At 40.8% G+C, this 27,568-nt stretch overlaps 1 protein-coding gene across 2 annotated transcripts in view; it reads right to left on the bottom strand.

Moving 5' to 3' along the window:
- The window catches only part of COLQ (collagen like tail subunit of asymmetric acetylcholinesterase), a 66,670-nt gene that overhangs the window by 20,825 nt on the left and 18,277 nt on the right, over positions 1-27,568 (bottom strand). Inside the window, exons 2-9 of one of the 2 annotated variants that reach the window (XM_050942850.1) lie at positions 22,989-23,157; positions 17,610-17,722; positions 15,562-15,666; positions 11,451-11,495; positions 10,497-10,523; positions 8,262-8,333; positions 5,573-5,635; positions 27-53 (exon numbers count right to left, since the gene is read on the bottom strand). In XM_050942850.1, the coding sequence (XP_050798807.1) occupies positions 27-53; positions 5,573-5,635; positions 8,262-8,333; positions 10,497-10,523; positions 11,451-11,495; positions 15,562-15,648 (321 nt within the window). In that variant the 5' untranslated portion in view covers positions 15,649-15,666; positions 17,610-17,722; positions 22,989-23,157. The remainder of the gene's footprint in view (positions 1-26; positions 54-5,572; positions 5,636-8,261; positions 8,334-10,496; positions 10,524-11,450; positions 11,496-15,561; positions 15,667-17,609; positions 17,723-22,988; positions 23,158-27,568) is intronic. The other variant, XM_050942849.1, reaches the window with a different exon arrangement.

Genomic DNA, 27,568 nt, shown 5'->3' on the forward strand with positions numbered 1-27,568 from the left:
AATGTTTAAGTTATTGTAACACTGACCTTTTCTCCTCTACTTCCAGGGTAACCCTAAAAGGGAAAGAGAGACATTTTACTGCTTCACATCTTGCAAATTTAAAAGTCGGGGGAGGGGGAGCTTAGATAATTAGTTGCATCAACTTCTAAATCCAAATGTTTTCTTTGTAGATTGTAAGAGAGCAGAGAAAAAGTATAGCTATGAAGGTACAAGACAAAGGTAAGATATTCCAGCCCATAAGACAGCATGAAAAAGCCGGCAGGTAAAGCAAGCATGCTAATCATGTTTGAAATTGCTTTAAAAACAAAAAGAGCAGAAAGCAAATTCAATTTCTCGTTTAATTAAATCTTATCCAGTCTCTGCAATTAATAACCCCAAGCAATCTTAGAAATAATTTCCCAATCACCTTTTTGTACTCCTAAGTGGTAAATATTAAGTGAAGTCCCTACAATATGTTTTAGTTGGCTTCCAACGTGAAGATTACTGTGACTTTTAGTTTTTCCTTCTTAAGAAATACCCAACAAATAGCCTGGGAGCACGTATAATTCCATGCTAAGTTAAGGATAGAAAGCTAAGGGAGGTGTCATTTTGTTCATAAAAATCCACAGAATCATAATTTCAATGGTATCACCCTCTGCAGCATGGCAGGAGGACTTGCCCCCTCTCATCCCCATCACCCAGCACCAAGTCCTTAGGTTTCGATAATACAGTATCATCAGAAATGGGTTGAAATTGTGCATCATTTGAAATCCTTTTCTACTACGAACACAACAGTACCAAATATGGCCTAGAATAATTATGTAAATATGTATTTGAGAAAATTTAAAAATCCATAAAAAAAATTATACTTTAACATGGGTGTGTCAAACATGTGGCCCTAACACAGTTAAATTGTGGCCCTTGACTGGCAGTACTGTGTTATCAGTTAATGCTCAGGACATGATACCTGATTTTTTTTTTATGTTACAGGGTACTATAAAATGGAAGGCCAGCTGAGTTGATTTGCCATGACTGGCAAAAAGAAGAGGCAGTTCACAGTGATATTGATGATCAGCTTTGTTTATTGTGTCAAAAAGGTTGCAATGAGGCACTAGTTTAGACGTCAGCATTCAGCCAGACATTACTGGAATCCATTTGCAAATGGTTTGCATATAGTTACATAACGTACATTACATAACACAATTCATTACAGTCCCAAAGTATTTTATTACATAATTCTTGTTTTTACCTTGGTCTTGCTTCTTTTTAGCTATCAATGGGGAGATGAAGAGTAGCGACTAGTAGCTGAATCTCGGAGGAACTGGTTAAACACAATGTTCAGTGGCACCTTACACACTAAAAGAAGTGCAACATAAATTGAATTTGGCAAGGGAGGAGAGGAAGTATATTGAGTACCAGGAAAAAGTTGAAGATACTGGGACAAATTCCTGCTGTGGGCAAATCTTTGCTGCTCTTTATTTGATCTGTCAGGACGGCTAATTGGAATTTGCACCTAGTAGCACTGGAAGACTTTGTGAAATACTTTTTTGCTTTAGATTTAACCTGCACTGATAGCCTGGTACCTTCCTGAAATAAGAGAAAAGTCTGATCCTGACGTATGGGAGGAATTTCAAAGAGGAAATTGGTTTGTGAAAAGGTCAGCAGTTCCCATCCGTGCACTTGGTTCAGACAAAGCCCTAGGGCATAAACATAACAAAGAACATCATTGAGGGGTTGGTAGGCATAGTACAGCATCCAAATCCTTTTCCCTAGTTTTTCCTGACAACCCCAGAACTCCATCGAATTTTGAACAAAACATTAAGTATGGCTGAGATGATGTCCAAGAAATAACCAAGCACCATATAGACTTATTAGGTGCTGTTAAATGCCAAGAAGGGGCTATTTTAAAGCTACAGGACAAGCTTATGCCACTGGCAACACACTTGTGTATGATGGACCTGAGCTCCTCAATATCATGACGAAAGCAGTCTTCAGTGATGAGCTAGCTAGAGATGTCAATTGAAGGGACATTTTGGGTCATGTCTTGTATGAAGCCTTCAAAACCCAACAGATAAAGCTGTGCTTTAATGCAAAGAAGAAAGTCAGAGTGCAGGTGGCAGGGACTACTACAGAGCTAGCCACAGACAGGTCATTGTTTGCTCCTCTCCTGATCATGTCCAGATCTCATCAGGATGTTGATCTACACGAGCCTTTGGGAGAGAACAAGTTTTCCATGGTATCACGGTCCATGTTCAAATGAAATAGAATAATGCATGTTTCAGGTGAACAGCAAACTAATGCACATTTTGCATGCTCTTCCTAAGCCAGCACCTACTAACAGTGTGACTAGTAACTTATGCCAGCAGAGGCCTTCAGCATAGCAGTCAGATGGCATGGCTGAGGTACAAGCTCTCATCAAACCAGAAACAGTTCATACCTGCTGAGATTTGTCTGAATACTTCATAATGAGGATACAGAGAAAATACTGGACTTCTGACAAAGTCCTCCTGGTGTTTGATATGTGTGCAGAGGAATCAATTAAACATATTGCCAGAAAGAAGAGTCTTCATGATATTGAACCCATCCAATATAAAATCACTGACTTCACAAACATCTTCAATGTCACAATTAAGAAGCTACTGTCTCATATTTGCATGAAGTACAAATTAATCTCATATCTTGCAGGAGAAATGCTCCAGCATGTGAAAAATTGCTCACAGAATTTCATCATCACATACATAATGGAGCTGCTGCCTCGCACTGTTCAGTGGAGTTTCTTGGTAGTACCATGAGGAGGCTAACACTAAAATTATCTTGCATGCTGTCAATGCCACGGAGAGGAGGGCTACTAAACTTCGGAGTTTTGCACAAGACACAGCTGTCCTAATGCTCTCTGTGAGACACTACTCAAGGCTTCAGCAAGATTCTGTTTTTGTGCCTGCTGCTGGAGAACAGAATCACTATCTGTCCCTCAGAGATGTGTTCCTATCACTCAGACCTTAAAAGCCACCTCACCACTCGGTGTCTACAGGATGTGACACTCCTGGAAGGTTGACTGGAGAAATCAAATTATTTTACTGGAATACATTTGATTTAGCCACCACAGACTCTCACCTCACTGTGAAGATGTTCAGCAGGGCTGAGACAGTTACTGATGAGGTCAAATGCACTTGGAAGCATTCGCATGTTGAGTTTATTATTTGACGACCAACATTATGACACTTGAACAGCTAGGTTGGTGGATGTTTTCCAAGAAGCAACGGGAGAAAAATTGCCACTGACAAGCGGTGAGTTTATACCTGCTATCAAGAGGACAAATTGTCAAGCAGTGAATAACTTCAGGATGATCAAGCACATCCAAAACTGCCCTCCTCTGTTGGGCATGGATGGGTCTGTAAGGATGGACTGATCACGTCAGTTGTGTGTGAAATACCAGGCATTCCTGAATCAATCATTCAACTAATCAAATGCTTGTGTGAAAAGACCAGATGCTCACCAGCCTGCAAATGTTTGGCCAGAAGCCTGCCTTGTACAGAGATGTGTGAGCGCAGTGCAGATGAGGACAACTTTTTTGATAATACGTCTAGCAGAGGTGCCTTGGACAGAGACAACACTGCTGACTTTGATGAATAAATGTTTTCAGTCCTACATGTCAAGGCTAATTTCCCTAGGATCATCAAAAATCAACATCCTTTTTAGGTAAGCAATGCATCCCTGTGTTAAAGCATAATTCGAAAAAGTTGATTTTTAAATATTTGTTCAATATACATCTACATCAGGGGTAGGCAGTCTATGGCATGTGTGCCAAAGGAGGCACTAGAGCTAATTTTCAGTGGCACTCACGCTGCTCAGGTCTTGGCCACTGGTCCAGGAGGCTCTGCATTTTAATTTAATTTTAAATGAAGTTTCTTAAACATTTTAAAAGCCTTATTTACTTTACATACAACAATAGTTTAGTTATATATCATAGACTTACAGAAAGAGACCTTCTAAAAACATTAAAATGTATTACTGGCACGCAAAACTTTCAATTAGAGTGCATATGAAGACTCGGCACACCATTTCTGAAAAGTTGCCAACCCCTGATCTACATAATTGTCCCAGGTTTGCATTGCATTTGTGGTAGAAAGGGCGTTCAAATAATACCCAACTTGATTCATTTCCAATGACGTTGTACTATCAAAATTTCCCTCAACTCGAGGAACTGGTGCTGGGAGACCACGAGGAGGGTCAGGCAGAGTGCCTGCCATGCTGTAGAGGATGATACCATTGAAATGATGATTCTGTAGATTTTTACAAATCATATGACACTCACCTTCCCTTTCTATCACTAAGTTGTCCATGTAATGAAATTTTACTACACTACGCTCCCAGACTAAAATGGCTGCATCTATTTCTTCTTTCCTGCTCCATTTTTGAGTAAGATAGTGACATAAAGAGCAGGATAAAATAACACACTCTCTGCATTGGTCGGCATACAATTGACATTTGAGTTCGGGTCATATTTGGAAATCCTTGTTGGTTGCATGAGAGAGATTGTGCTATTTCTGTCATGTTAAAGACATTAGTTCAGCTCTAACATTGAACACAAGGCCTATCCTCAGTGGGTATGTGTCATGGGAGGGCATGGGAGCACTTAGGCAGCTTACTGCTTTCTTTGTTTTTTATTACTTTAACTGTTGCAAATGTACACTCTACAAAAAATATAGATACTAAGGCCATATATCTGTTCTCCTGTCCCCTTCTCTCTTCAGATCCAAGTGGGCAGCACAGTCTTCATATCCTGTACCACATGCTGAACAGTTTGAAGACATGTACACAGAGGAAATGTCCTGAGAAGTATCACAGCACAAATGTTAACTGGCTGCTCTTGTACATAGTGCTCTATTTCCAACTTGGCATCACAAATGTAAAGCAAATCAGTGACACGAAGTTTTGCTCAGAAAGAAAGTTCTGGCTCTTCATACAATTAGCACCCCAGGCAAGTCTGGAAATTCCTGGAATCTAGGTACTGAGACTCCATAATGAGCAGAATAACTGTGACTGATTGTGTCTGAATTACTGGGGTATTCACACCCCTCCCACTAAGCCCACATAGTCTTGATGGCAATCTACTCTTTGGTTGTTCCAACATTCAGGCAACAAATCTCAGTGAGCTAGCTTCAGGACATTGTACTGCATGTTCTGTGCAGCCACCAGGGTACCCCCATTAAAGCCTCCCTCTCCTGCAAGAGAAACAGGTTTCAGCACTTTTGAGAGAAGGATTAAGCCATCAGAGAAGAGACCTCATATTTTACCTTTTCCAGTTCCCTGATATTTTGTGTCATACACATAAACATTCAGAAGCCATAATACACCAAAACATTTGTGTAAGAAGCTAGGAAAACAGTCACAGCAGGCCATATTGCACAACCCTTTTCAGCTTCAAGAAGAAAATCTTGTGGTTTGAATTGTGTGTAAAAGAAAACCCCAAAGCCTACTGTTATTTGAAACAGAACCAAAATCTCCACAAGTGCTTTCTAACTAGCTCCTGAGGGAAGCAACAGAGTGTTAGAAATCGATGTCTGAATATACAGCAGCTGGATTAACAAACCTTTGAGCCAATTGGTCCTCTCGTACCTTGCAGTCCCATCACACCCAAATCCCCCTTTTCACCCTAAAGGGGTTTAAAAAAAAAGAGTTAACAGCTGTGGCTCTTGAAAGGTGTCATATTGGAACAACTGATTATTCCATTTTTGTGTCAAATGTATGAAACAAGCCTGACTTTAACAACTCTCAGTGTAGTTTTATAGTGTAAATCCAAAACTGTATACTGCCAACTGACTTAGCCTGAGTCATCAGGCATTTTCTCATTTCTTCCAGTGTCAGCTCTTTGGGTATGATTTTCTTTCTAAGTAATATATGCTTTAGTTTTCCCAGACCCTGCACAAGCATATGTGGGTAAATTATTCCCAGTAGCATTTTCCCCTATGCCAAGGCATATAGACTCAACCTGATGTGCCTTAACGATACCACCTTCCTGGGTTATAGTGACCAAAAGTTGTAGTCTGCTGGGATCCTCTTGGTATGGAGGGATAAAACCTGGCTGTTTTGATTGCCTGTCACATGAGCATTGGAGAAGGGTGAGATCTGGAGTCACTGCAGAAGTAGCAACCCTAGCAGGGAGGAAAACTTGGGCTCTTTGTGCTCACTGCAGAAGGAAGTGCATTTGGCCTTTCCAGCCTCAGTGGTGAGCAAGAGCTTCATGCTGGATGCAGCCAGGCAAGGGTAGAGTTAATGGAGCTGAAGAGAAGACTTGGTGAAGCAATGTAGGAGAAAGGAGACCTGGAAGAAGGCTATGTCTAAGGGAGACTGGAAACCTGAAAGAGAACTAATGAGGAAGGAAAGAGAAAGGAGACCTGGAGATGGGGAAAGAGGGAGAAAACAGCCCATAGGAGGTTTGTAGAAAGAAAAAGGTGTGGAAGAATAACTAAGTGAAAGGAAGGCCTCTGGAGGTTGGAAAATGGGAGACAGAAGACCTGGATGTGGAAAATGGGAGGAAAGAGGAACATACTTTGGGGAAACAAGCACAGGCACCTATAGAAATCTATTTAGGCCAAGCCAACCTTACCATCGATGGGTGGGAAACAGAAATAAGTGAAGAGTAGAAGACACAAACAAAGGAAACAAGACACAAATCTAAAGACCAGAAGAAGCAGGAAGAGGAGGTTGATAGAAGCAAAAGAACAAGAAATAATGTAGGACTTGGAGCCAAATTATGAAGAAGAGATAAAGATCAGAAGGAGTGGGGTCTGTAAGGAGTAGGGTAAAAGCTACACTAATAGATGATACTGGAGAAAATCATCTGAATACAGAAAAAAGAATGAGGAGTACTTGTGGCCCCTTAGAGACTAACAAAATTATTTCAGCATAACCTTTTGTGGGCTAAAACCCACTTTGCCCAAATAAATTTGTTAGTCTCTAAGGTGCCACAAGTACTCCTCGTTCTTCTTTCTGTACAGACTAACATGGCTACCACTCTGAAACCTGAATACAGAAAGGTGCCCTTCACTAAAGGACTAGAATTCATGGACAGAAATGGCCAACTGAACCAGTTTTTCATTTTTAAAATATAGTTAATCTGCTCTCAGACCTCTAAGTGTGGAGGTGCTAGATGGCTGTGCAATCCTACCATTCTCATTGCTGCCATTGGGGGAAAAAACTGGTGCATATCATGACTTTTGAGAGGGATCACTTCCCCACTCCCACCACAAATGGAGCACTGAGCCCTTTAATGCCAATGACCATTGTGTAGATTAAGTTCAGAGAAGCCTCAAAATACTGATGCTAGCATGTACAGTGTCCGGTTCCCACCAGCATGTCCCTGCAGCTCCTAGGCAGAGGGGCCAGAGGGCTCCGTGCGCTGTCTGTGCCCACAGGCATCAGCCCTGCAGCTCCCATTGGCTGTGGTTCCTGGCCAATGGGAGCTGTGGAGCCGGCATTTGTGGCAGGAGCAGTTGGCAGAGCCCCCCTGGCTGGCCCTCCCCCTACGAGCTAAAGGGACATGCTGGTCAGAGCTGGATAGAGAGCCTGCCAGCCTCCTCCACCCAGCACCAACAGGGTCCTGGGTGGCACACTGCCACCCCTGGCACGGGTCCCGGTCCACGTGCTGCTGCCCCCCCCCAGCACCAGCAGGGGTCCCGGACCACCCCCTCCCAGCACCTGCGACACCCCTGGACAACACCCCCACCCCTGAGCAGCAGCTCAAGTTTTAGTTAGAGTTATATAGTAAAAGTCATGGACAGGTCATGGGCCATGAATTTTTGTTTATTGCCCATGACCTATCCATGACTTTATTAAAAATACCTGTGACTAAAATGTTGCTACTGCAACCCCTGACTTGAAGTGGATAGCTCAGTGGTTTGAGCATTGGCCTGCTAAACCCAGGGTTGTGAGCTCAATCCTTGAGGGTGCCATTTAGGGATCTGGGGCAAAAATCTGTCTGGTGATTGGTCCTGCTTTGAGTAGGGGGTTGGACTAGATGACCTCCTGAGGTCCCTTCCAACCCTGACAGTCTATGTAAAGTGGTTTCCATTATATACAGAGTTTATAGTTTGCTTTAATGGCTCTCAGCACCCCCAGCATACAAATTGTTCCAGCACCCCTGATTATTAGCAAGTCTCAGTTAGACTTGATTTGGCAATTTTAATTTAACATATTATAATTACTGAAGGGCAAGAAAAAAATCACCCATTCTGCTCAATATATACAAATTCAATGTAGTAAAAGTGTTTAAATGTTACCTTAGGTCCCATTGGCCCAGGCCATCCAATTGGTCCTGGCATTCCGGGGACACCTGGAGGACCTGGTCTACCCTTAAAAGGAAACAATCAAATATTATGAAAATGGGTTTAATATCATTCTAGCATATAAGGTTCTATCACAGAGGAGAGGCAAATTAGAGAAAAAGTACTTGAATATATTCAGTACAGTATCTTCAAGAAAATAAATTGCAACTGATACATTATTTTGGCTTTTTTTTTTTAATCCCAAGGAGTCCATAGTATGCTTTCTGTTGATTCTAAGAAGAGAAGTTTGGACTCTCAGAAACAAATATATTCTAATGCATAATATATATATATCTGTGCTGGAAGTATATATAGTATATATAGATCAGTGATGGGCGAAATCTACATGCAATTTACAAGATTCATCCTTAAAAACAGGATCAGTAAACCAAAGTCTACCCGCATGTATGGCAATTTAAATTAGGAGTAACCCCTTGTAGTTACACCAATGCAAACCAAATATACAGTAAGGGAGAACAGAACTAGACCACAGTTGGCAACTTTCACACGGTAAATAAGCATCCCGACTTTCACACTAAGCCGAAAATCAAGCTAATCCCATTTCAAAACAAGGCCAAAACAAGCCAATCCCCAAGAACCCCAACACTCTATGGGACTGGATCCCCCCGGCGTGCAGTCTGGGACTGTGGTGGTCCCACTGTGCACACCTGACTCTCTCCTCCCCTTGCTCCCGCTTGCCCCCCCCCCCTTGCCCCTGCTTGCCGGGAGATGTTTAAAAAAAAAAAAAAGAAGCAACAAGCTACAACAAGCTACAAGCCAAACAAGTAACAAGCTACAAGCCAAAAACTAGCCAACAAGCAACTCACAAGCCAATTAAGCCAAAAAGAAGCCCAATGTCTATATTTTTTTACCGGTTTGGCATGTCTGAACTAGATCCATCACATTTACTAATACTGCATTTCTATAGATTCATTTTACTTTCTTTTTCAAATGTTAACCTACGATATTGATATACTTTATTAATTATGACTATGTTACTTGTAAAAAAACCTCTAGGACCAGATCCTGGAGCTACATTCATTTACACCAGCTGAGGAGCTGGCCTTAGAACTCCAATCAAGACCACCAGGGCTAAAAGTATGTCTTAGAATAAGCCAGCCAACTTTCACCGAGTAGTCGTGCTCACTTACTCTAGGACTGAATTTGGTGATTCTGATGATTTTAATGAGAAGAGCAAGTATTCCAGTGTCTAAGATATGGCGTCTCTCTGAAATACTACTATTTGGGAAACTCAGAGCTATACAGGTCATTTATTTCTTTTCTATCTGGCATTTGAAATCTAAATAAATAAATACTATATACATAATTCTTATATTTACATACACCTCTACCCCGATATAACACAACCTGATATAACACGAATTTGGATATAACGTGGTGAAGCAGTGCTTTGGGGTGGTGGCGGGGCTGCGTGCTCTGGCGGATCAAAGCAAGTTCGATATAATGCGGTTTCACCTATAACATGGTAAGACATTTTGGCTCCCAAGGACAGCATTATATTGGAGAAGAGGTGTACTTTGAATTAATTTGAATTAATTGATTTGTGCCTATTGTTAAAATATTCGGTGTATTATTTAAAAGAGTGGCTCTTTTCTTGGTGGAATGACCTAATGTCTGCATATCTCTGATTTCATCCTGCAGAGGAATTTTTGGCTTCTTTTGAACATTAATTACATTAAAAGGAACACTTAGCCAGTGAGATGAAATATTTTGTATCATGGCATTTAGGGGCACATACTGTTGACAATATAGCATGACTCACGTGTCAGCAAATGCAAGGTTGTAGTCAGCACATTATGCTGGTGCCAGAACCCCTCAAGTATAATCACTAACAGTTATTTGTCTTTTGGCACAAAGGTCATTTAATTGAACCCTATTTTCAATGAGTGTCTGACTTAGGCTTGTGTTTCTCTGTGGATCAGTCAGGATTTTAATTTTTACTTTTTTTTTTTAACAGCTTTTGTAACTGTTCCCAAAGTCTACTCCCTTGGGCACAAATATCTAGCTCAGGTTATTCTCTACTCTCTTTTAATACTGTGGGTAGGAACATATCTTGTTATCCATTTTGACACAGAATTCAAATTGACATCTGAGTCAACCCCTAATAGCTGCCACATGTCAACTATGAGGCTGGTGCATGAACCAGATTCTATAAACCTTGATTCGTACCTTTCTTCCTGGTCTGCCAATTTCCCCCTGCCACAGGGAAAAAAACATATTAGTCATGGAGATACCAAGTGAAGAACAGCAGCTCATAAATTAATGTACTTAAACTGAATTCAGAAGATCTGAGTGGCTTGGACTTTACTCTATGAGCTAAAGTGGACTGAACTCACATAACAGAATAAATGGCATCTTCAATTATATTTGGGTCCCAATTCAGCAATCCCCCCCTATTCAGCAAAGCACTTAAACATATGCTTAGCATTAGGCACATGCTTAAAATTAAGCTTCTGTTTAAGTCCTTTGCTTAATGTGTATGGACTTAAGCACATTTAAAGATTTTGCTGAATTGAGGCCAAAAAGATTAATGTGAAAGCTATTTATTGTATCTTGAATGGACCCATGTATTAGACATTGCATGGGACGGCTCTGCTTCCCGTTTCTTCAAATAGGGTATGATTTTCAGATATTATTATGCAATTCGGGACCGTTGACCTCCAATGTGACTTGTGCTCCTTAAGTGCTTTTGGAAATCCCACCCAAAGGGTATAAGCAATCAGCCTGTACTACAGCATTTTGTAGATACAGAAGGCCGTACAATAGGCCTACAATGAGACTGAAGAGTTATAGCTGAAGCTTTAAATTATAGCCTGAAACTGATTTACAGCATCCAGCTGGCATTAAAGCAAACTCCCACTAGGTGACCAGATAGCAAGTATGAAAAATTGGGTCCAGGTGGCGGGTAATAGGTACCTATATAAACAAAGCCCAAAATTTTGGGACTGTCCCTATAAATTTGGGACATCCAGTCACCCTAACCCTACCCACCCAAAGACTCCACCACCATCAAAAAAAAACCCAAACCCAAAAGCAAAACAAAATCCCAGCCACCTGCTCTCTGTCTTTCCCCTACCCTACAAACAAACAAACAAACAAAACTCCAAAAGAGTTAGTTTTTACTTTTTCTCCTTTTGGTCCCATCACACCAGGAATTCCTTGTGGGCCCTACAAAGAAAAGTGAAGGAAATTGTAAACTTACATTAGAAAAAGTACCCATTTATTGTTTTCCTTCCCCTGAGCTCTGTCTGTAGGGCTGCCCAGAGGATTCAGGGGGCCTAGGGCAAAGCAATTTTGGGGGCCTCTTCCATAAAAAAAAGTTGCAATACTATAGAATACTATATTCTTGTGTGGGACCCTGTTGGACCATGGGCCTGGGGCAAATTGCCCCACTAGCGCTCCTCCCCCTCCTCTGGACAGCCCTGCCTGTCTGTCCTGAGAACTGAGAGTTCCTCTGGGAAGTGACTTCCACCAAGTTCGCAGGTGTTTGACGTGCCAGTTCAGGCTCCTTTTTAATTGTAAGTGCTGTGGCCTCACTGAATGGCAGAAAATGGGGAGGCCTGGTGCAGTGAATGAAGAAAGGGCAGTTTTGAGGTGTGGAAGAAATAGCTGGAGTGGAGCGAAGGGGCCAAACATCAAGGAAGCTGATGGAACTCTGGAGAGCAAGAGATGGAAAGAATGCTGAAACTGGTGTGGAGTGCTAAAGGATCAAAAATTGAGGAGTTCTGCTCAACTAAAGTGACTTTTCAGTGCTGCAGCTCCCTTTTCTTTACCTAAGATCTCCTCACTTTCTACAACTTCTTTCCCATCTAGCCAGGACCTTCCTTCCATTTAACAATAAGAGAAGGGACAGATGCAAACTATAGGGATCAAAACTTCAAAGTTGAAAACCCCTGATTATGGAAATTTTGCTGGGATTTTAAGAACTTCTCATTTTAGTGAACTGATATGATTTTTTTATTGTTTTGTTTGCCCCCCAAACAAAAAAGGTTTCTAACAGTGAAATCCACCTTTCATTTTTTTTAAAAATAGTTGTGAAACAAATGTATATTTACCTCCTTCTAAATGTAACAAAAAGGGCAAATATTTGCTGGTTACATTTATAGGGTGAATTTTTTCACACAATTCCAGTTGTGAAAATGAAATGCCGTGCTCTGAAATATAATATTCATAACTGCTGTTGTTGTAGCATTTTTAAACAAGGAGGTCCAAATTACTTTGCAAAAGATCTTGAGTCTGTCAAAAAAAAATTCTAACTGTTTAATTAAATCCCAAACTAAGTTATAGGTCTCAGTATCTCTAGTATAAATTTCTCTCGTGTTGTCTGATGTCTAACTCAGTCTAAGGCTGTATTTTAGCTCATTGGGACCTGAGGGGACTCGTTTCAATGAGCTGAGCAAGGGAGGGGACTCTACACCTCATTGGGCGTGCTGGCCTGACCGATTTAAGTATCAGGCCATAAAACTGTATCAAACTATTCCATTTCTAATTTCCCCGAAGTGACAATTGAAATCACTACTGTGGCTTTGGTCAACAGAACACAGGTTATGGGCAATGATGACACAATCCAGAAGTCATTATTCAGGAAGGCTACGAAGAAGGCACTTTTGAAACTCCAGTCCCTCAAACACCACAGGTAGGTTTAGAGTTTTAACTGAAAGAGGTGGAGGGATTTCGACACTTCAGGTGAAGTCATCTCTACCATTAAACCAGGGGAGACTTTGAGTCTCAGCTCAGAAAGATTATGAAAAACAACTGTTTTGGTTTTAAAATGCACCAGTTGTCAGATATTTTTTAAAAATTGTCCAGGGGAGGACATCCTCTGAGCCTTGATAGTGAGAGACTTAGCCCCCACCACCCACATTACTTGATTCAATTTTGAATACTGTCTATTCGTCTCGTAGCAGTTATACCATCCAAAACACAATGTAAACTAATCGTCACACTGTGTGATTAGGGCCAGATTCTATCCTCAGTTACACTCAACTATAGCTACTGGAAGTCAGTGGAGTTATTTTAGGTTTACAGTGGTGTAACTCAGAGCAGAATTTGGCCTGCTATCTGTATATATGAGGCAAAATGAAAATGTAAAACTCATCTCAGATTCTGTAGAGAATATTCAGTTTGTCTCACATCAGGGACATTCAAGTTACAAAAAAAAAAAGATGTTTGGCGCTACTACCTTAGATTATCTATTTATTTAATATAGTACCAGTATTTCCATCCCATGTGCCAAGAGCTGAAATGATACTGTCCAGAGGATTTTCTGCTCTAAGCTTTGGAACCATGAATCCTTTATAAAGCACATTTCCACAGTTTATAATTAAAAATTCCCAGGGACATGCTACTCCATGATTGTAGTACAACCTGACAGCCAATTGTTTTCAAGTGCTCTAAGAAAATAAATTTCATAAATTCTTTAGCCACTTTATTAATACTATTTATGTCAATGGTAATTGTAGACCACCACATTTAGCATTATTGCTCTCTTAGTTAAAGGAAGAATTGATGTATTCAGTTTTTCAGGAGTTCTGTTTTTAGACTTAAATAACTATTGTCATCTTTCATACATATCGCAGCTTCATAAATCCTTTGGAACATCGCCGAGTACATTGTAGGACTGTATAATAATATACATAAGACACTGCTCAATATAGTACAAGAGAACCATAATCATTTGCACTTCACTAATCTACACTCACCATATGAAAAATATGTCCACCTCACCCCACGTTTCAGCAAAGATATAATGACAAGGCACTATAATGAGATCTTCTAAAGTAAGACCTTATTACTGTTACAAAATACACTACAGAATAGTTACTAGTCTACTATGAAGTATTATTGCGTAAATAATTAAAAATTAAACTCCATTTGAACAAAGCCCATTAGCGTTGATTTTTAAAATTGTGTTTGTACACTTATTAATTCTTCTGTAGCACAATACATATTTTTGGTATTATTTGCATTGCAGCAGTGTTTAGAGGTCGCAGCCTAAGATCAAGGCCCCATTGTGCTAGGCACTGTACTTTTCATAGGAAGAGACAGTCCCTGACCCAAAGAGCTTACAATCAGAGCTGAGTGGAAACTGGAATTTCTCTCCCATGACAAACTCCCAAATTTCCAGAATAAAATGTCATTCTGAATTGCAATGAAAAATTGAAAATGTCCCTGGGAGGAACATTTTAAAGTGATTTCATTTCAAAAGGACCAAAACATTCTGTCATAAAATTTCTAATCCTCTTCTTTACCAGCTAATTTGACAAAGAAAGGGAGGGGAAACAGTGGCACAGATAGATGAAGTGACTTGCCCAAGGTCACAGAGCAGGTCAGTAGCAGAGTTGGAAATAGAAACCAGATCTCCTGAGTCCCAGCCCAGTGCCCTAGCCACTGCACCATATTGCCTTTATATAGACTGTATGCATTTAATTTATGACAGGTATTTCACTAAGATAAAACTGCACAGGTTTTAATCAGTGTTGAGGACCTTTCCTCATAATACGGCATTCATCGGTGTTTTTGTATAAAATCCACCTTTGCAAAACACATCATTTTGTGAGGGCTCCAAGGCTTTATAGTCTTCTCTGCTGACATGTGCAAAACACTGTTCAACTCTTGGACCCAGCCTTTCATTTTCTGGTCTTCAACAGCCTACTGCTGCACTCAGCATTAAGGGGGAGCTTTGTGCCACTCACCAGTCAATACTGGATCCACACTGTAGTGCTCTGGCAAGAGTCTTATCAAATCCTCCATGCCTAGAAGGATGGATTCCCTAGTGGAAATTACTGCAGAAAATTTTCAGCTGGTTCCTACTGTTTCCAGTTGGCAAGTAGGTTTCTAAACAGAGAACTGGATATTCTGCTAGAATACTCATTTCTAAGGCTCTTGATCCTCCAGTAGAAAACAACAGAGACCAATATTAAAAGAAAACCAGTAGAGACCAGTTGAAGGCTTGAAATGATAGTTCCTGAAATTTCCATGGAGGTTAAATGATTCAAGACTTTAGGCTGGTTTAAAGCAGATGAAAATGTAGAGTAAACTCAAGTCTTTGCTTGAAGGGCATTAGGCAGAGAGAGGAAATAGACAAATATATTATTTAACTTTAAAAAAAGTTAAATCTTAGTTTAAAATATTGTGAAAAATTAAATACCATTTTCAAAAACTGCAGCAGTTTTGTAAGGAGCTTAGAATAGATAAGAGCATGGAAGGGTGTTGTCTAAGATGCAGTACTAACCTGGGGGCCAGGAGGTCCTGAAGGGCAATTGAATTCTGGTTCACGTGAAGCTTGTGTTATCTGAAGCTCTTGACATAAATTTTTCATATCAAGGGTAAGCAGCTTCTAAACAAAAAGAAATATACATATATATATACATATACATACAGATCATACAGAGAGGCGTGAACAATCAATCAGCAACAGTACAGATCTGCAGGGCATTTAATTTCACCCACTTACAAGGATCCAGTACAGGCTTGTGGTTTATCATGCATGTCTCTTAATGGATAATTAATTATCATCACTTCAGCATATTGTCCCATCCCACGTTTCGTCCTCCCTTCTAACAGCACTGTTGTAACAGTGTGCCAGCACCATAGCATGCCCTCTCAGGCAGCGTGGGACCCAAATCTATTCTTAAACTTGACTCTGCTCCATACAGGCACAATTTATGAGTAACAGCACAGCCTAGAAATAGCCTCTTTGCTCTAATAATACAAACTACATTAACCTGTGCCCTGGGTTGAGTAAACTTCACTCTAGTGATATTTAACTGGATGGATATTCATTCGTTACAGGCCAGAGCCAACTCCTTTGGCAGTCAGGGGAAAAGCTTCCATTGATTTCAACAGGTGTTGGATAAAGCCCTACATGAGCACAGACTGTAATGAGGGGATAGAGCATGCATCAGGGCCCAGCACAGTATCTTATTCTTAAGACAGAGAGGGGAAACCTAGAGTATCAGTCGAAAAATCTTAAGCACAGTACTAGAGCTGGTTCCCTCAGCCACAGTAATTGGCCATCAGTAAATGGCTTGCATTAGCAACCAGCTTGCTTATGCCTGGTGGGATAAGAATACTAATACTGAAATGCGTAAGAATAATGATATGGAGTAACTGGGATTAACAAAACCTGTCTTCACTCGCAAAAGCAAAGATCCACTCCTCAAGCAAGAGTTTAGAACTGAAGCAACGTGCTGCTGCTGAAAACCTCTCAGCAGAGAATATTGGGGCTCAGTTCATGAGGATCCTAGAGACACCGGGATTAGTTTGTTTTACATACATTTTGAATAAGAAGATAACAATAAGGTATGCTTTCAGGAAAAATGTCTCTACTTTTGATTATACAGTTGGATTTAAACAGTAGCTTTTAAGTACTATAGCTGACTAAGAGACTAAATAAAAAATAAGGTACTCATTCTAAACACTAGCCAGAACTTCAGAATATTAGAAAGTTCTGGCTTCTTCAGTTTCGTGAGAGTGGTGCTATAAACCTAATCCAAAACCCATTGAAGTCAAGGGGCATTTTAGCATTGACTTCATAGGGTTTTGATCACACCCTCTATACATTCTTGACAAAATGTCCAAGGTATACGTAATCCTGTTTCAATGTAAGGGATGGACTAGATGACCTCTTGAAGCTCTACATATCTATGATTCTAAAATATCAGTATAATGTGATAACTTATGTAGTATTGGAAATCATCAGAGTATTTGCCTTGGATCTCAAAGAAAAATAGCTCACAATAGTTGTGGGGCATTAACAAAGAGAAATTAACAAGAGACCAATGGGAAAATTCTCCCTCCCAGGGAGAAAATGTGTGGGAGCCAATGTAGGCTGGTGACAGGTGTAAGTGAGAGACAACACTGCTATGATAAGATAGGCAAAGAGCCAATTCATATCACTGAGTAATGATCATAGCTATACAGATCTGACTGAAAGCAGGGATTCCATACACAGCGCATACACAGAGTGGATGGGACTGTGGTGCTGAGGAAAAGCTAGGAGACTGTTTTGTTGGCTGACCTATTTGTCCAAAACAAACAAAGATGGAGGTCTTGAATCAATATCAGATTACTTAAAGCCAGGCGCTGTCCCACAAGCAATTGGAGACTGAATGAGCATCCATTCAAAATGAAAACAATACAATGTCTCCTATTGCTGCACTGTATGGCGAGATGGGATTGCTGGAATACAACAACCAGAAAGTGCTAAGGAAGGATACACGAGTATTTAAAAAAACAAAAATAGGAGAGGCAAGAGAAATGCTCCCAGGCAATACTTACAGAATCCCAGCCCTGTTTGAAATACGGTGGTGGAAATAACGGCGGTGGAGGAGGGGCAAGGAGACAGCATGCTCTGTTATTAATTCGTTTCTTCTGTTCCAAGCAAGGGAGGTCTGTTCAAAAGAAACACTCAGCCATTACTAACGGGCAAACATTGCTAGATTCAAATGGCTTGAAAAATGTAGGTGCATTAACTCACTTATGACATCAGTAGCCCATATTGAAAGGTAATGTTTGAGCGGTTGTATAGTGAGACTGTGTAAACCACCAAACAGAAGAGCAGTATTAATTAGTGTGAAGGGCAGATCTTCAACAGAAGGTGCTATGCCCTTCGCAGAAGGAAATGTCCATTGATATTGTGGGTCATCGTAACTGGAATTTTCCTCCCATCTATTGAAGGACAAAAGACTTTTGTTGTTCTGCTCTCTTCCCTGTGAAGATGAGTCATTCAAGTGGACTCCTCCCATCAGCTGAGCTTTCAGCTCAGAGCACATGGCAGGAAGGGGATAAATCCCCCCCACAAAAGGAACTAGGTATCTCTATGCCTCTTGGTCTCTGAGGGAGGCATAAGCAAGAGATCCCCAGCTGCTTAGCCTGGGTTAGCCCTAAAGGACATATAGAGTTTGCTGATAATAGAAGCTTTTGAAACTTAATATTGTAGCTCATTTTTGTATCTATATTTAGCAGCTTTAAACTTGTACATAACTCTCCTTTTCCTTTTCCTTTTTAATAAATCTTTATTTAGCTTATTATAGGATTGGCTACAAGCGTGGTTTTTGGTGTGAGATCTAAGATGCAACTGGGGTAAGTGACTGGTCCTTTGGGACTGGGAGTAACCTGAATATTGCTGTGGTATTTGGTGTAAGGGATCATCGTTCACAAAGGTAGGCTCACCTGGGTGAAGAGATAGATCAGAGTACCTAAGGGGACTGTCTGTGACTCCATATTAAGGAAGTTATAGTGCCTGAGGAGTCTCCACTTGATGGTTGGTGCAATCTAAGTATACAACTCACATCAGTCTGGAGTTTGTGCCTAGTTCCTAACCATCAGCCCTGAGGTTGGTGCTCATGCTCTTGAGTCACTGCAGGCAGTATTACAATAGCCATGGCCATGAATTATAGAATTAAGAGTTTTTCCTTTAACATTTCCAAGTAACATTCAGAAGTGGTTATGAAGTGATAGGGGCAGGGGAAAAAACCTTATAAATTTGCCACCTAAGACGAATAATTTTTACTCAACAGAAGTGCAACCAATCATAACCTATTACTTGCATATATCATTTCATTGGTGGCCATTATTCCTGTTCTCAGTGTTGCTCACCTCTGAGGAAACAAAACCTAGTGACTTGTCATGTAGCTGTTTTCAGCCAGAATACTATACTAGATAATACTAAATGCTGGGGTTTCTGTCTTTTGGATGAGACTTGGATCTAAGAACTTCACCTCCCACAGTCCTTTAAAATACTAAAACACTATTGGCAAGAGTCCAGGGGTCCCACCCTAGGCGCTGTGGCGGGTAGGTGATGGCAGAGGCTGCATTGGTGCAGAAAGTAACATGCACCTGAAGGCCTTCAGTATACTGTTGATGCAGTAGTTCATCTCATAGTCTCTCTCAGTGCTTTCAAATATATATATGCTGAAGAGAAAGGATGATGATGCTGAGCCCAACAGGACTCCATCTGGAGGAGGAGCATCATGACATTCTGCAAAGAATGATTGGAGCCTACAGATAGCTGTTCCACCCATTCCTGCTACATGCTGTGCGTATGTCAGAGGTATCGTTGTTTGCAGAGGAAACATGCAGAATAAGTATGGAGGCCTGGTCTCTGCAAGGTCAGGAGCTGTTCTCCCATCTGAGCCAGGCAACTGTTTCTATCACCTTCATGCTCACTTTGCTCAGGAAGGAGCAGCTGGAAATGGGGGTAGCAGTACTTGCAAGGTTATTGACGTCAAGTGTAGGTTTTGTCAGAACTGGCAGGACTATTGCATTGCCTTGGACGGCTGATGGAATGCCTTATTTGAAGGAGTCAGTGATGATTTCAGATGTTCTTTCCTTGTTTTCCCCAGACATAAAGCAGGACAGACAGCCATCTCCCAAGGTTAGATTGTTTGAAGTCCAGAATCTCCATAGCAGTGAGCTCTACAAGCTTGTCCCCTCAGGTCCCATTCCAGCCCCATCCCCAGGGCCAGAGAGGGCAGCACAATGCCACTTACATCAGCCCTACATTCCTCCTTTGGTAGAGGAATTCTCCTCTGACTCATTGTAGTCCCTTTAACAGCCCCGCAGGCCAATGTTGAGTGGCATATAGGAGCTGGAGTAGGGGCCAGAATCTATTCCTAGATTTCTACAGCTGCCAAATTTCTGGAGTTTAAATTAATTGTGGATGAAGGTGTCTCCCCGGATTCTTCTGTAACAGTGAGCACCATGTGCAGATGTGCTCACTTTAGATTCTATTTCTTACCTTTTGCATTTTAGTATTAGTTCAAGCACTGCATTTGCCATAGACAAGGAGGCAGATTATGTAAATAAATATTAATAAAATTGAACAGCAATATACTAACCCAGGACAAGAGAATTCAACCAGGTTAGAAAGAATAACAAAATACAAAGAGAACTAACATCTAAAAAAATACCAAATTAAAATTAGTTGGACTTAGTAAACATAGCCCTGTCTAAAAGCATTACCTGGGTTCTTATACACTCAGTTGCTCTCTTAAAGAACTGGACAACCTTCAGCCACCCATTAGAGGAATAACTACATATTTTGTCAAAGCACCTAGGCCCAAATCCCCACAGGTGCTTAGGCAGCTAACTCCCATTGATTTCAGTGGGGGTTAGGCACATAATGCCTTTGAGGAGCTCAGCCTTAACCCTTAAATCCACTCACCAAACACTCAGGGCTTTCTACACGGAAAGTTTAGTGCACAGCAAACTAGGGTGTGAATGTAAAATGCACTAGCTATTCCGTACTAATACCCTGTGCGGATAGCCTTATTGTGCATTGAGTGCCCTTGGAAGGTTTAGCTTAATGCACTCCCTTAACGCACAAAGGCACTCATAGGGTACAGTAAACGCCATCACATGGGGGGTTTATGTGGAGTAGCTAGTTCAGAGGACCTAGTGCGCACTAGCTACTGCAAACTTTTCCCCATGTAGCCAAGCCCTGAGACTTTGCTTTCATTCCAAGGAAAGGTACCACCCAGGTTACTTCAAATGAAATTTCTTCTCTTCCAGGAAAACTTCTTGAATCTGCATCTTACTAGTTCCCTTTGCAGCTGGCATTCAGGCAGGAAACATTTTGTGCCATTCGGCCACTAAACTTCTCAAAGTTTACAGTCCAGTCAGGGAATCTGCATGCATTCCCTCAATGGTTTCCATATCAAATGTGCTCAGATTAACCAACTCAGTCTTGGAACTGAAAATCAAGTTGTGTTATTTCTGACTCATACATCATCACTAGTAATAAAGATTCTGCAACCAGAAGTTAGCTGATACTTTTATTGCTGGCTGATGGGTGGGGCACGACAAAATAATCTGGCTAACTCTTCCATAATTGTATTAATTCTTCAGGAGTAAGAGTAGGAGCTGAAGAGAAACAGCCAAATGAAAAAGTGGCCAATTCAATTACATCACACTAAGGCACACAACTAAATATTGACAAATTTTATAAGTGCTGATACACAAATGCAAGAAATCTAAATACTAAGATGGGTGAACTTGAGCGCCTGGTATTGAATCCTGATATAATAGGCACCGCAGAAACATGGTGGAACAGTGATAATCAACGAGGCCTGGTAATATCACGGCACAAAATATATAGGAATTACAGAGTAGGTCACACTAGTGGCAGAGTGGCACTGTATATAAAAGAAGGCATGGAGTCAAATATAGTAAAAAAATCTTAAATGTCTCAAACAGTGCCATCGAATCTCCATGGATAGAGATTTCATGTTTGAATAGTAAGAGTATAGCAATATATTACTACCGATAACCTGACCAGGATGGTGACAGTGACTGTGAAATGCTCACAGAAATTAGAGATGCTACGAAAACAGAAAACCGAATAACAATGGTGGATTTCTACTATCCCCATACTGACTGGAAATATGTCACCTCAGGATGGGATTCAGAGATAAAATTTCTAGACCACATTAATGACAACTTCTTGGAGCAGCTAGTCCTGGAACACAGAAGGGGAGAGGCAATTCTTGATGTAGTCCTAAGTGGCACACAGGACCTGGTCCAAAAAAAGAATACTATTGAACGGCTCAGTAATAGCAATCATAACGTAGTTAAATTTAACATCCTTGTAGAGGGGAAAGTACCAAAGAAACCCATCACAGTAGCATGTGACTTCAAAAAAAGGGACCACACAAAAATGAGGAGGCTAGTTAAACGGAAATTAAAAGGAACAGTCCCAAGAGTGAAATGCCTAGAAGCTCCATGGAAACTTTTTAAAAACTACCATAATAGAGACTCAAACTACATACACTATATACAGTACAAAGAAAAAAAAAAAAAGGGACAAAAATGCCACCATGGCTAACCAACAGAGTAAAAGAGGCAGTTAAACAAAATAAATAATTTAAAAATTAGAGACACAAGGTGGATAAGGTAATATCTTAATATCTATTTTTTAAAGATATTAAGATAAGGTGGGTGAGATAATAGACATTGGCCCAATACGTCTATTTGGTAGTTTGTATTGGGCCAACGTCTATTATCTCACCCACCTTATTTCTCTGATATCCTGGGACTGACACAGCTACAACTACACTGCATATAATTTAAACATTGGAACTCATATCCCACTGAGGAAAATAGAAAGGTACATAAATTTTGTAAAACTAGCAAAAGACCCAAAAACCAACAGCAATTTTTTTAAAAATACACCAGAGGGAGGAAGCCTGCCAAACAATCAGAATGGCCACTGGACGATCGAGGTGCTAAAGGGGCACTCAAGAAGGACAAGGCCATGGCAGATGAGCAAAAGGAATTCTTTGCATCAGTCTTCACTACAGAGATTCCCATACCTGAGCCATTCTTTTCAGGTGACAAATCTGAAAAACTGTCCCAGATTGAGGTGTCAAGAGGAGTTGTTGGAACAAATTGATAAGCAGTAATAAGTCACCAGGGTCAGATGCTATGCACCCAAGTGTTCTAAAGGAACTCAAATATGAACTTCCAGAACTACTAACTGTGGTATGTAACCTATCACTTTAATCAGCCTCTGCACCAGATGTCTGAAGTATAGCTAATGTAATGCCAATTTTTTAAAGAGGCTCCAGAGTTGATCCTAACTTCAAACTATAGTAAAGAATAGATGAGTATTTTTGGGAAGAGTCAACACGGCTTTTGTAAAGGGAAATCTTGACTCACCAATCTATTAGAATTCTTTCAGGGTGCCAACAAACATGTGGACAAGGGAGATCCTTGGATAGTGTATACTTGGATTTTCAGAAAGCCTTTGAAAGGTCCCTCATCAAAAGCTCTTAAGCAAAGTAGGCAGTCATGGGATAAGAGGGAAGGACCTCTCATGGATCAGTAACTGGTTAAAAGATAGGAAACAAAAGGTAGGAATAAATGGTCAGTTTCACTTTGGAGAGAGGTAAATAGGAGGGTACCTCAAGGATCTGTACCGGGACCAGCGCCATTCAACACTTTTGTAAATGATCTGGAAAAAGGGGGAAACAGTGAGGCAGCAAAGTTTGCAGACAACACAAAATTACTGAAGATAGTTATGTGCAAAACTGACTGCAAAGAGTTACAAAGGAATCTCACAAAACTGGGTGACTGTGCAACAAAACAGCAGATGAAATTCAATGTTGATAATGCAAAGTAATGAGCATTGGAAAATGTAATCCCAACCACATACAAAATGACAGGATCTAAATTAGCTGTTACCACTCAAGAAAGATATCTTGAAGTGAGTGTGAATAGTTCCCTGAAAACATCTGCTCAATGTGCAGCGTCAGTCAAAAAAAGCTAACAGAATGCTAGGAACCATTAGGAAAGGAATAGATAATAAGATGGAAAATATCATAATGCCATTATATAAACCCATGCTATGCCCCACAACTTGAAGACTATATACAGTTCTGATGGCCCTATCTCAAAAAAAGATATATTACAATTGGAAAAAATACAGAGAAGGGCAACAAAAATGATTAGAGTCATGGAACAGTTTCCATATGAGGCGAGATTCAAAAGACTGGGCTTGTTCCACTTAGAAAAGAGACACCTAAGGGAGGACAAGACAGAGATCTGTAATATCATGAATGGTGTGAAGAAAATGAATAAGAAATTGTTATTTACTCCTTCAGATAACACATCCAATGAAATGAATAGGCAGCAGATTTAAAACAAACATAAAGGATTATTTATTCACACAATGCACAGTCAACCTGTGGAACTCATTACCAGGGGCTGTTGTGAGGGCCAAAGGTATAAGTGGGCTCCAAAAAGAATTGGATAAGTTCCTAGAAAATAGGTCCATCAGTGGTTATTAGCCAAAATGCTCAGGGATGCAACACAATGCTCTGGGTGTCCCTAAACTTCTGATTGTCAGATGCTGGATCTGGATAACATGGAATGAATCACTTGGTAAATTGCTCTGTTTCAGTCATTCCCACCAAAGCATCTGGCACCGGCTAATGTTAGAAGAGGGGAATTAATATAAAATTTCCAAATTAAATTCCTAGAAAAACGAATCTGACAGAAGTGTTGTAGATTAATTGCACCCCTAGATGAAGAAGATAGCTGAGGAATTGCATTCTAGCACTTATTCACCGGATCAGCGACTGTGTCTGTCTGTTTGTTCACATAAAATACCATTTAATGCAATTCCATACTCTTCACAAGGACTGGAATTTCATCATAACATCACAACACACTAAAATTACATTTGAGTATGTCTTAAACCAGTCAAAATCAGGACATTTTAATTCCAAATTGAAATTTGTTACATAATTCAGCTAAAAGCTGTTCCTAAAATAGGGGCTGCATGTAACTCACATGGCACAGAAGAGTTTGAAAAGCCTGTAATTCTTACTGGGATAATATTCATAATTTGATGATTTAAATCTAAAAGTTTTGATTCTTCATTCAGACTGAGCTATGGAATGCACCTCCCACATATTTTGGGGCTGCCTGGGGGCTTGACATAAACTATAGCAGTCTGGCACAAGCTACGGCTGTTTAATTTATGTCCAACTGCCCCTGTCTGTTAATGGTTGTTCCAGCAGCCATGAGGAGCCGGAATACAACAGGGTTGCTGCCATGCCACTTTCCTTTGGCTGAACCCTTGGCATGCCCTATGTTGAGGGTTGTGCGGGTTTTGGGGCGGGGGGGGGGCGGGTGCCTAGAGTCAGTGTATACTAGAATTCCCGGGTGGATATATCTACTTCCTTTACATCCCTTTTTCACCACCAGAGTAGTGTTGTCTTTGGGCAATGGAGAATGAGATCCTACGCCTAAATTATCACAAATACCTTTGTTTTTGTCATTTAAATCTAGACTTCTACTTACTGTGCCATTTTCGAAACATTGCACAGGATTTTCGTCACATGACTCGTATTCAGAATCAGTTTGCTAATTTTTAAGGACCATTTTTTAATAAAACATGCATGAATTTCCTTCATCTTTATTTATTTAACCTTAGCTTTACAGGCAAATTAGAAACCGTGTCCCCATAAAAAGTGTTAATACAACTAATTAAGAATGCAAGGCAGGAAGGTATTCTAGTACAGTTCTAGAGCACTTCTACTAGCATCTCCATTTAAATTGTAACCTCCGGGTTCCACAGAGAGTCATCGACTTAAGGACTTGTTTGCAATGGGTTTTCCTGCATCTGTATAGCTGCACCAATGTAGCTGCACTGGTGCAAACCACTAGACTACGTACATGCTGCATTGGTATAAAAAGTGATTTGCCCCAGTGGGTCTTATTCCGATTTATAATGCTGTTGCATGTCTATACTAGGAATTTCCACTGGTGTAAAAAAACACTTAAAGAGGTAATGTGGTTTGGAGTGCTCTGGTCTTGGAACATATCATAACCTAGTCCCAGATTTGGACCTTAGTGTCCAAAATATGGGGGTTAGCATGAAAACCTCCAAGCTTAGTTACCAGCTTGGACTTGGTAAAGCTGCCACCACCCAAAAAATTAGAGTGTTTTGGGGCACTCTGGTCCCCCCAAAAACCTTCCCTGGGGACCCCAAGACCCAACTCCTTTGAGTTTCACAACAAAGGGAAATAAACCTTTTCCCTTCCCCCCTCCAGGTGTTCCTGGAGAGATACACAGAAGCAAACTCCGTGAATCTAAACAGAGGGACTCCACCCTCCCCGTTCCCAGTCCTGGAGAACAAAATTACCAAGAGCTAATCTATTTTTCCCCCTCACCCAGAGGGTATGCAAAGTCAGGCTAGTAAATCTAACACACACAGATTTCCCCCTGACTTCTTCCTCCCACCAATCCTGCAGAGAGATTTTGTGCAAGTCACTCCTCTACCCCCACCTGGTGTCTGTATGCCGTATTTGAGGTCAAGAAGGAAATTTTCCCTAGGTCAGATCGGCAGAGAACTTGTGTGGGGGGAGGGTCACCTTCCTCTGCGTCATGAGGCACTTGCAGGTTTAAACTACAGTAAATGGTGGATTCTCGGTAACTTGAAGTCTTTAAACAATGATTTGAGGACTTCAGTAACTCAGCCAGAGGTTAGGGGTCTGTTACAGGAGTGGGGTGGCTGGGTGGGTGAGGTTCTGTGGCCTGCATTGTGGAGGAAGTCAAACTAGATGATCATGATGGTCTTTTCTGACCTTAAAATCTATGAGTCTGTCTTGCCTATTTAGACTATAAGCTGTTTGGTGCAGGAACTGCCTCCTACTCTAGCTACAGCTACACTTGGGGCAGCAGCTGTGATTCCCAACTAGGCAGCTAGCTCCCACTGTGTCAGCATGCAAACACTAGTAGTGTAGTCCAAACAGCAAGGGCAGCACAGAGCCGTCATGCTGAGTACGTACTCATGGGGTTCAGGCAGGTTCGTACTCAGCATGGCTAGCCCATGTCACCATGTATGGAAAAGTAGTCGAACATACAAGCACAACCAAAACCCTGCAGTTTTAAGAAACCAGCACCTTTAGGAAATAGGTTGAGCTGGAAGTGCATTCTGGGTACTGCCATGCAAATAACATTGAGTGTTCAATTTTACAGCAGGTGTGGAAATGTGAGGAAAACATCCTACATATTGAGAAGTGTAGAAAAAAAGAACGTTAAACTGCCTCCACCCAGCACGATCTCTTTCAATAGGGTTTCTTTTTTAGATTCTTTCCAAGACTATTTGTTGCACAAAAATATTGTAAATCTCAGCATTTGAGACAAGCTATTTGTACTCTGCATGCCATGTGTACTGAATAATAAATAAAACCACAGTTTTTCTACATCCAGCTCTGTGCATGCCATAAAAACTAAACTTGACACAAATGTACCAACAAAAGCCCACTTCATGGAAAATAAAGAAGCATCCCAGTTGCTTACAGCCAGTCAATCTGATCTCATGCAACCAACAATGGCTGCAGTGGCTTGATTTTCAGATTCAAGGTTGAGTTTAAGTTGTTGACAGTTGGAAAAATAGCTTTTTTTATTTTCAAATGGAGCAATTTTGAATAGGAGTTTATTTGGTGGTGGGGAGAACATATCAGCAAAGCAATTTAGCACATGCTGAAGTTTAAGCTTGTGTGTAGTCCCATTGACTTTGTGTTTCTCCCCTCCTCCACACTGACCCATTGGAGCAGGATCTCATGAAAGGGTATAACAGATGCATATTCCCTTGTACTCCAGCACAGCTCTCAGTGATCCTCCTGTGGTGAGATGGCAGCACTGGGCTGTCCCCAACAGCACATTCTAGCTCATATTGTTTTGTTTCACGGAAGAATTCTTCCACTTATAATTTATTTATCCTAGTT

Source organism: Gopherus flavomarginatus, chromosome 2, assembly GCF_025201925.1.
Source record: "Gopherus flavomarginatus isolate rGopFla2 chromosome 2, rGopFla2.mat.asm, whole genome shotgun sequence".
Taxonomy (NCBI): Eukaryota; Metazoa; Chordata; order Testudines; family Testudinidae; genus Gopherus; species Gopherus flavomarginatus.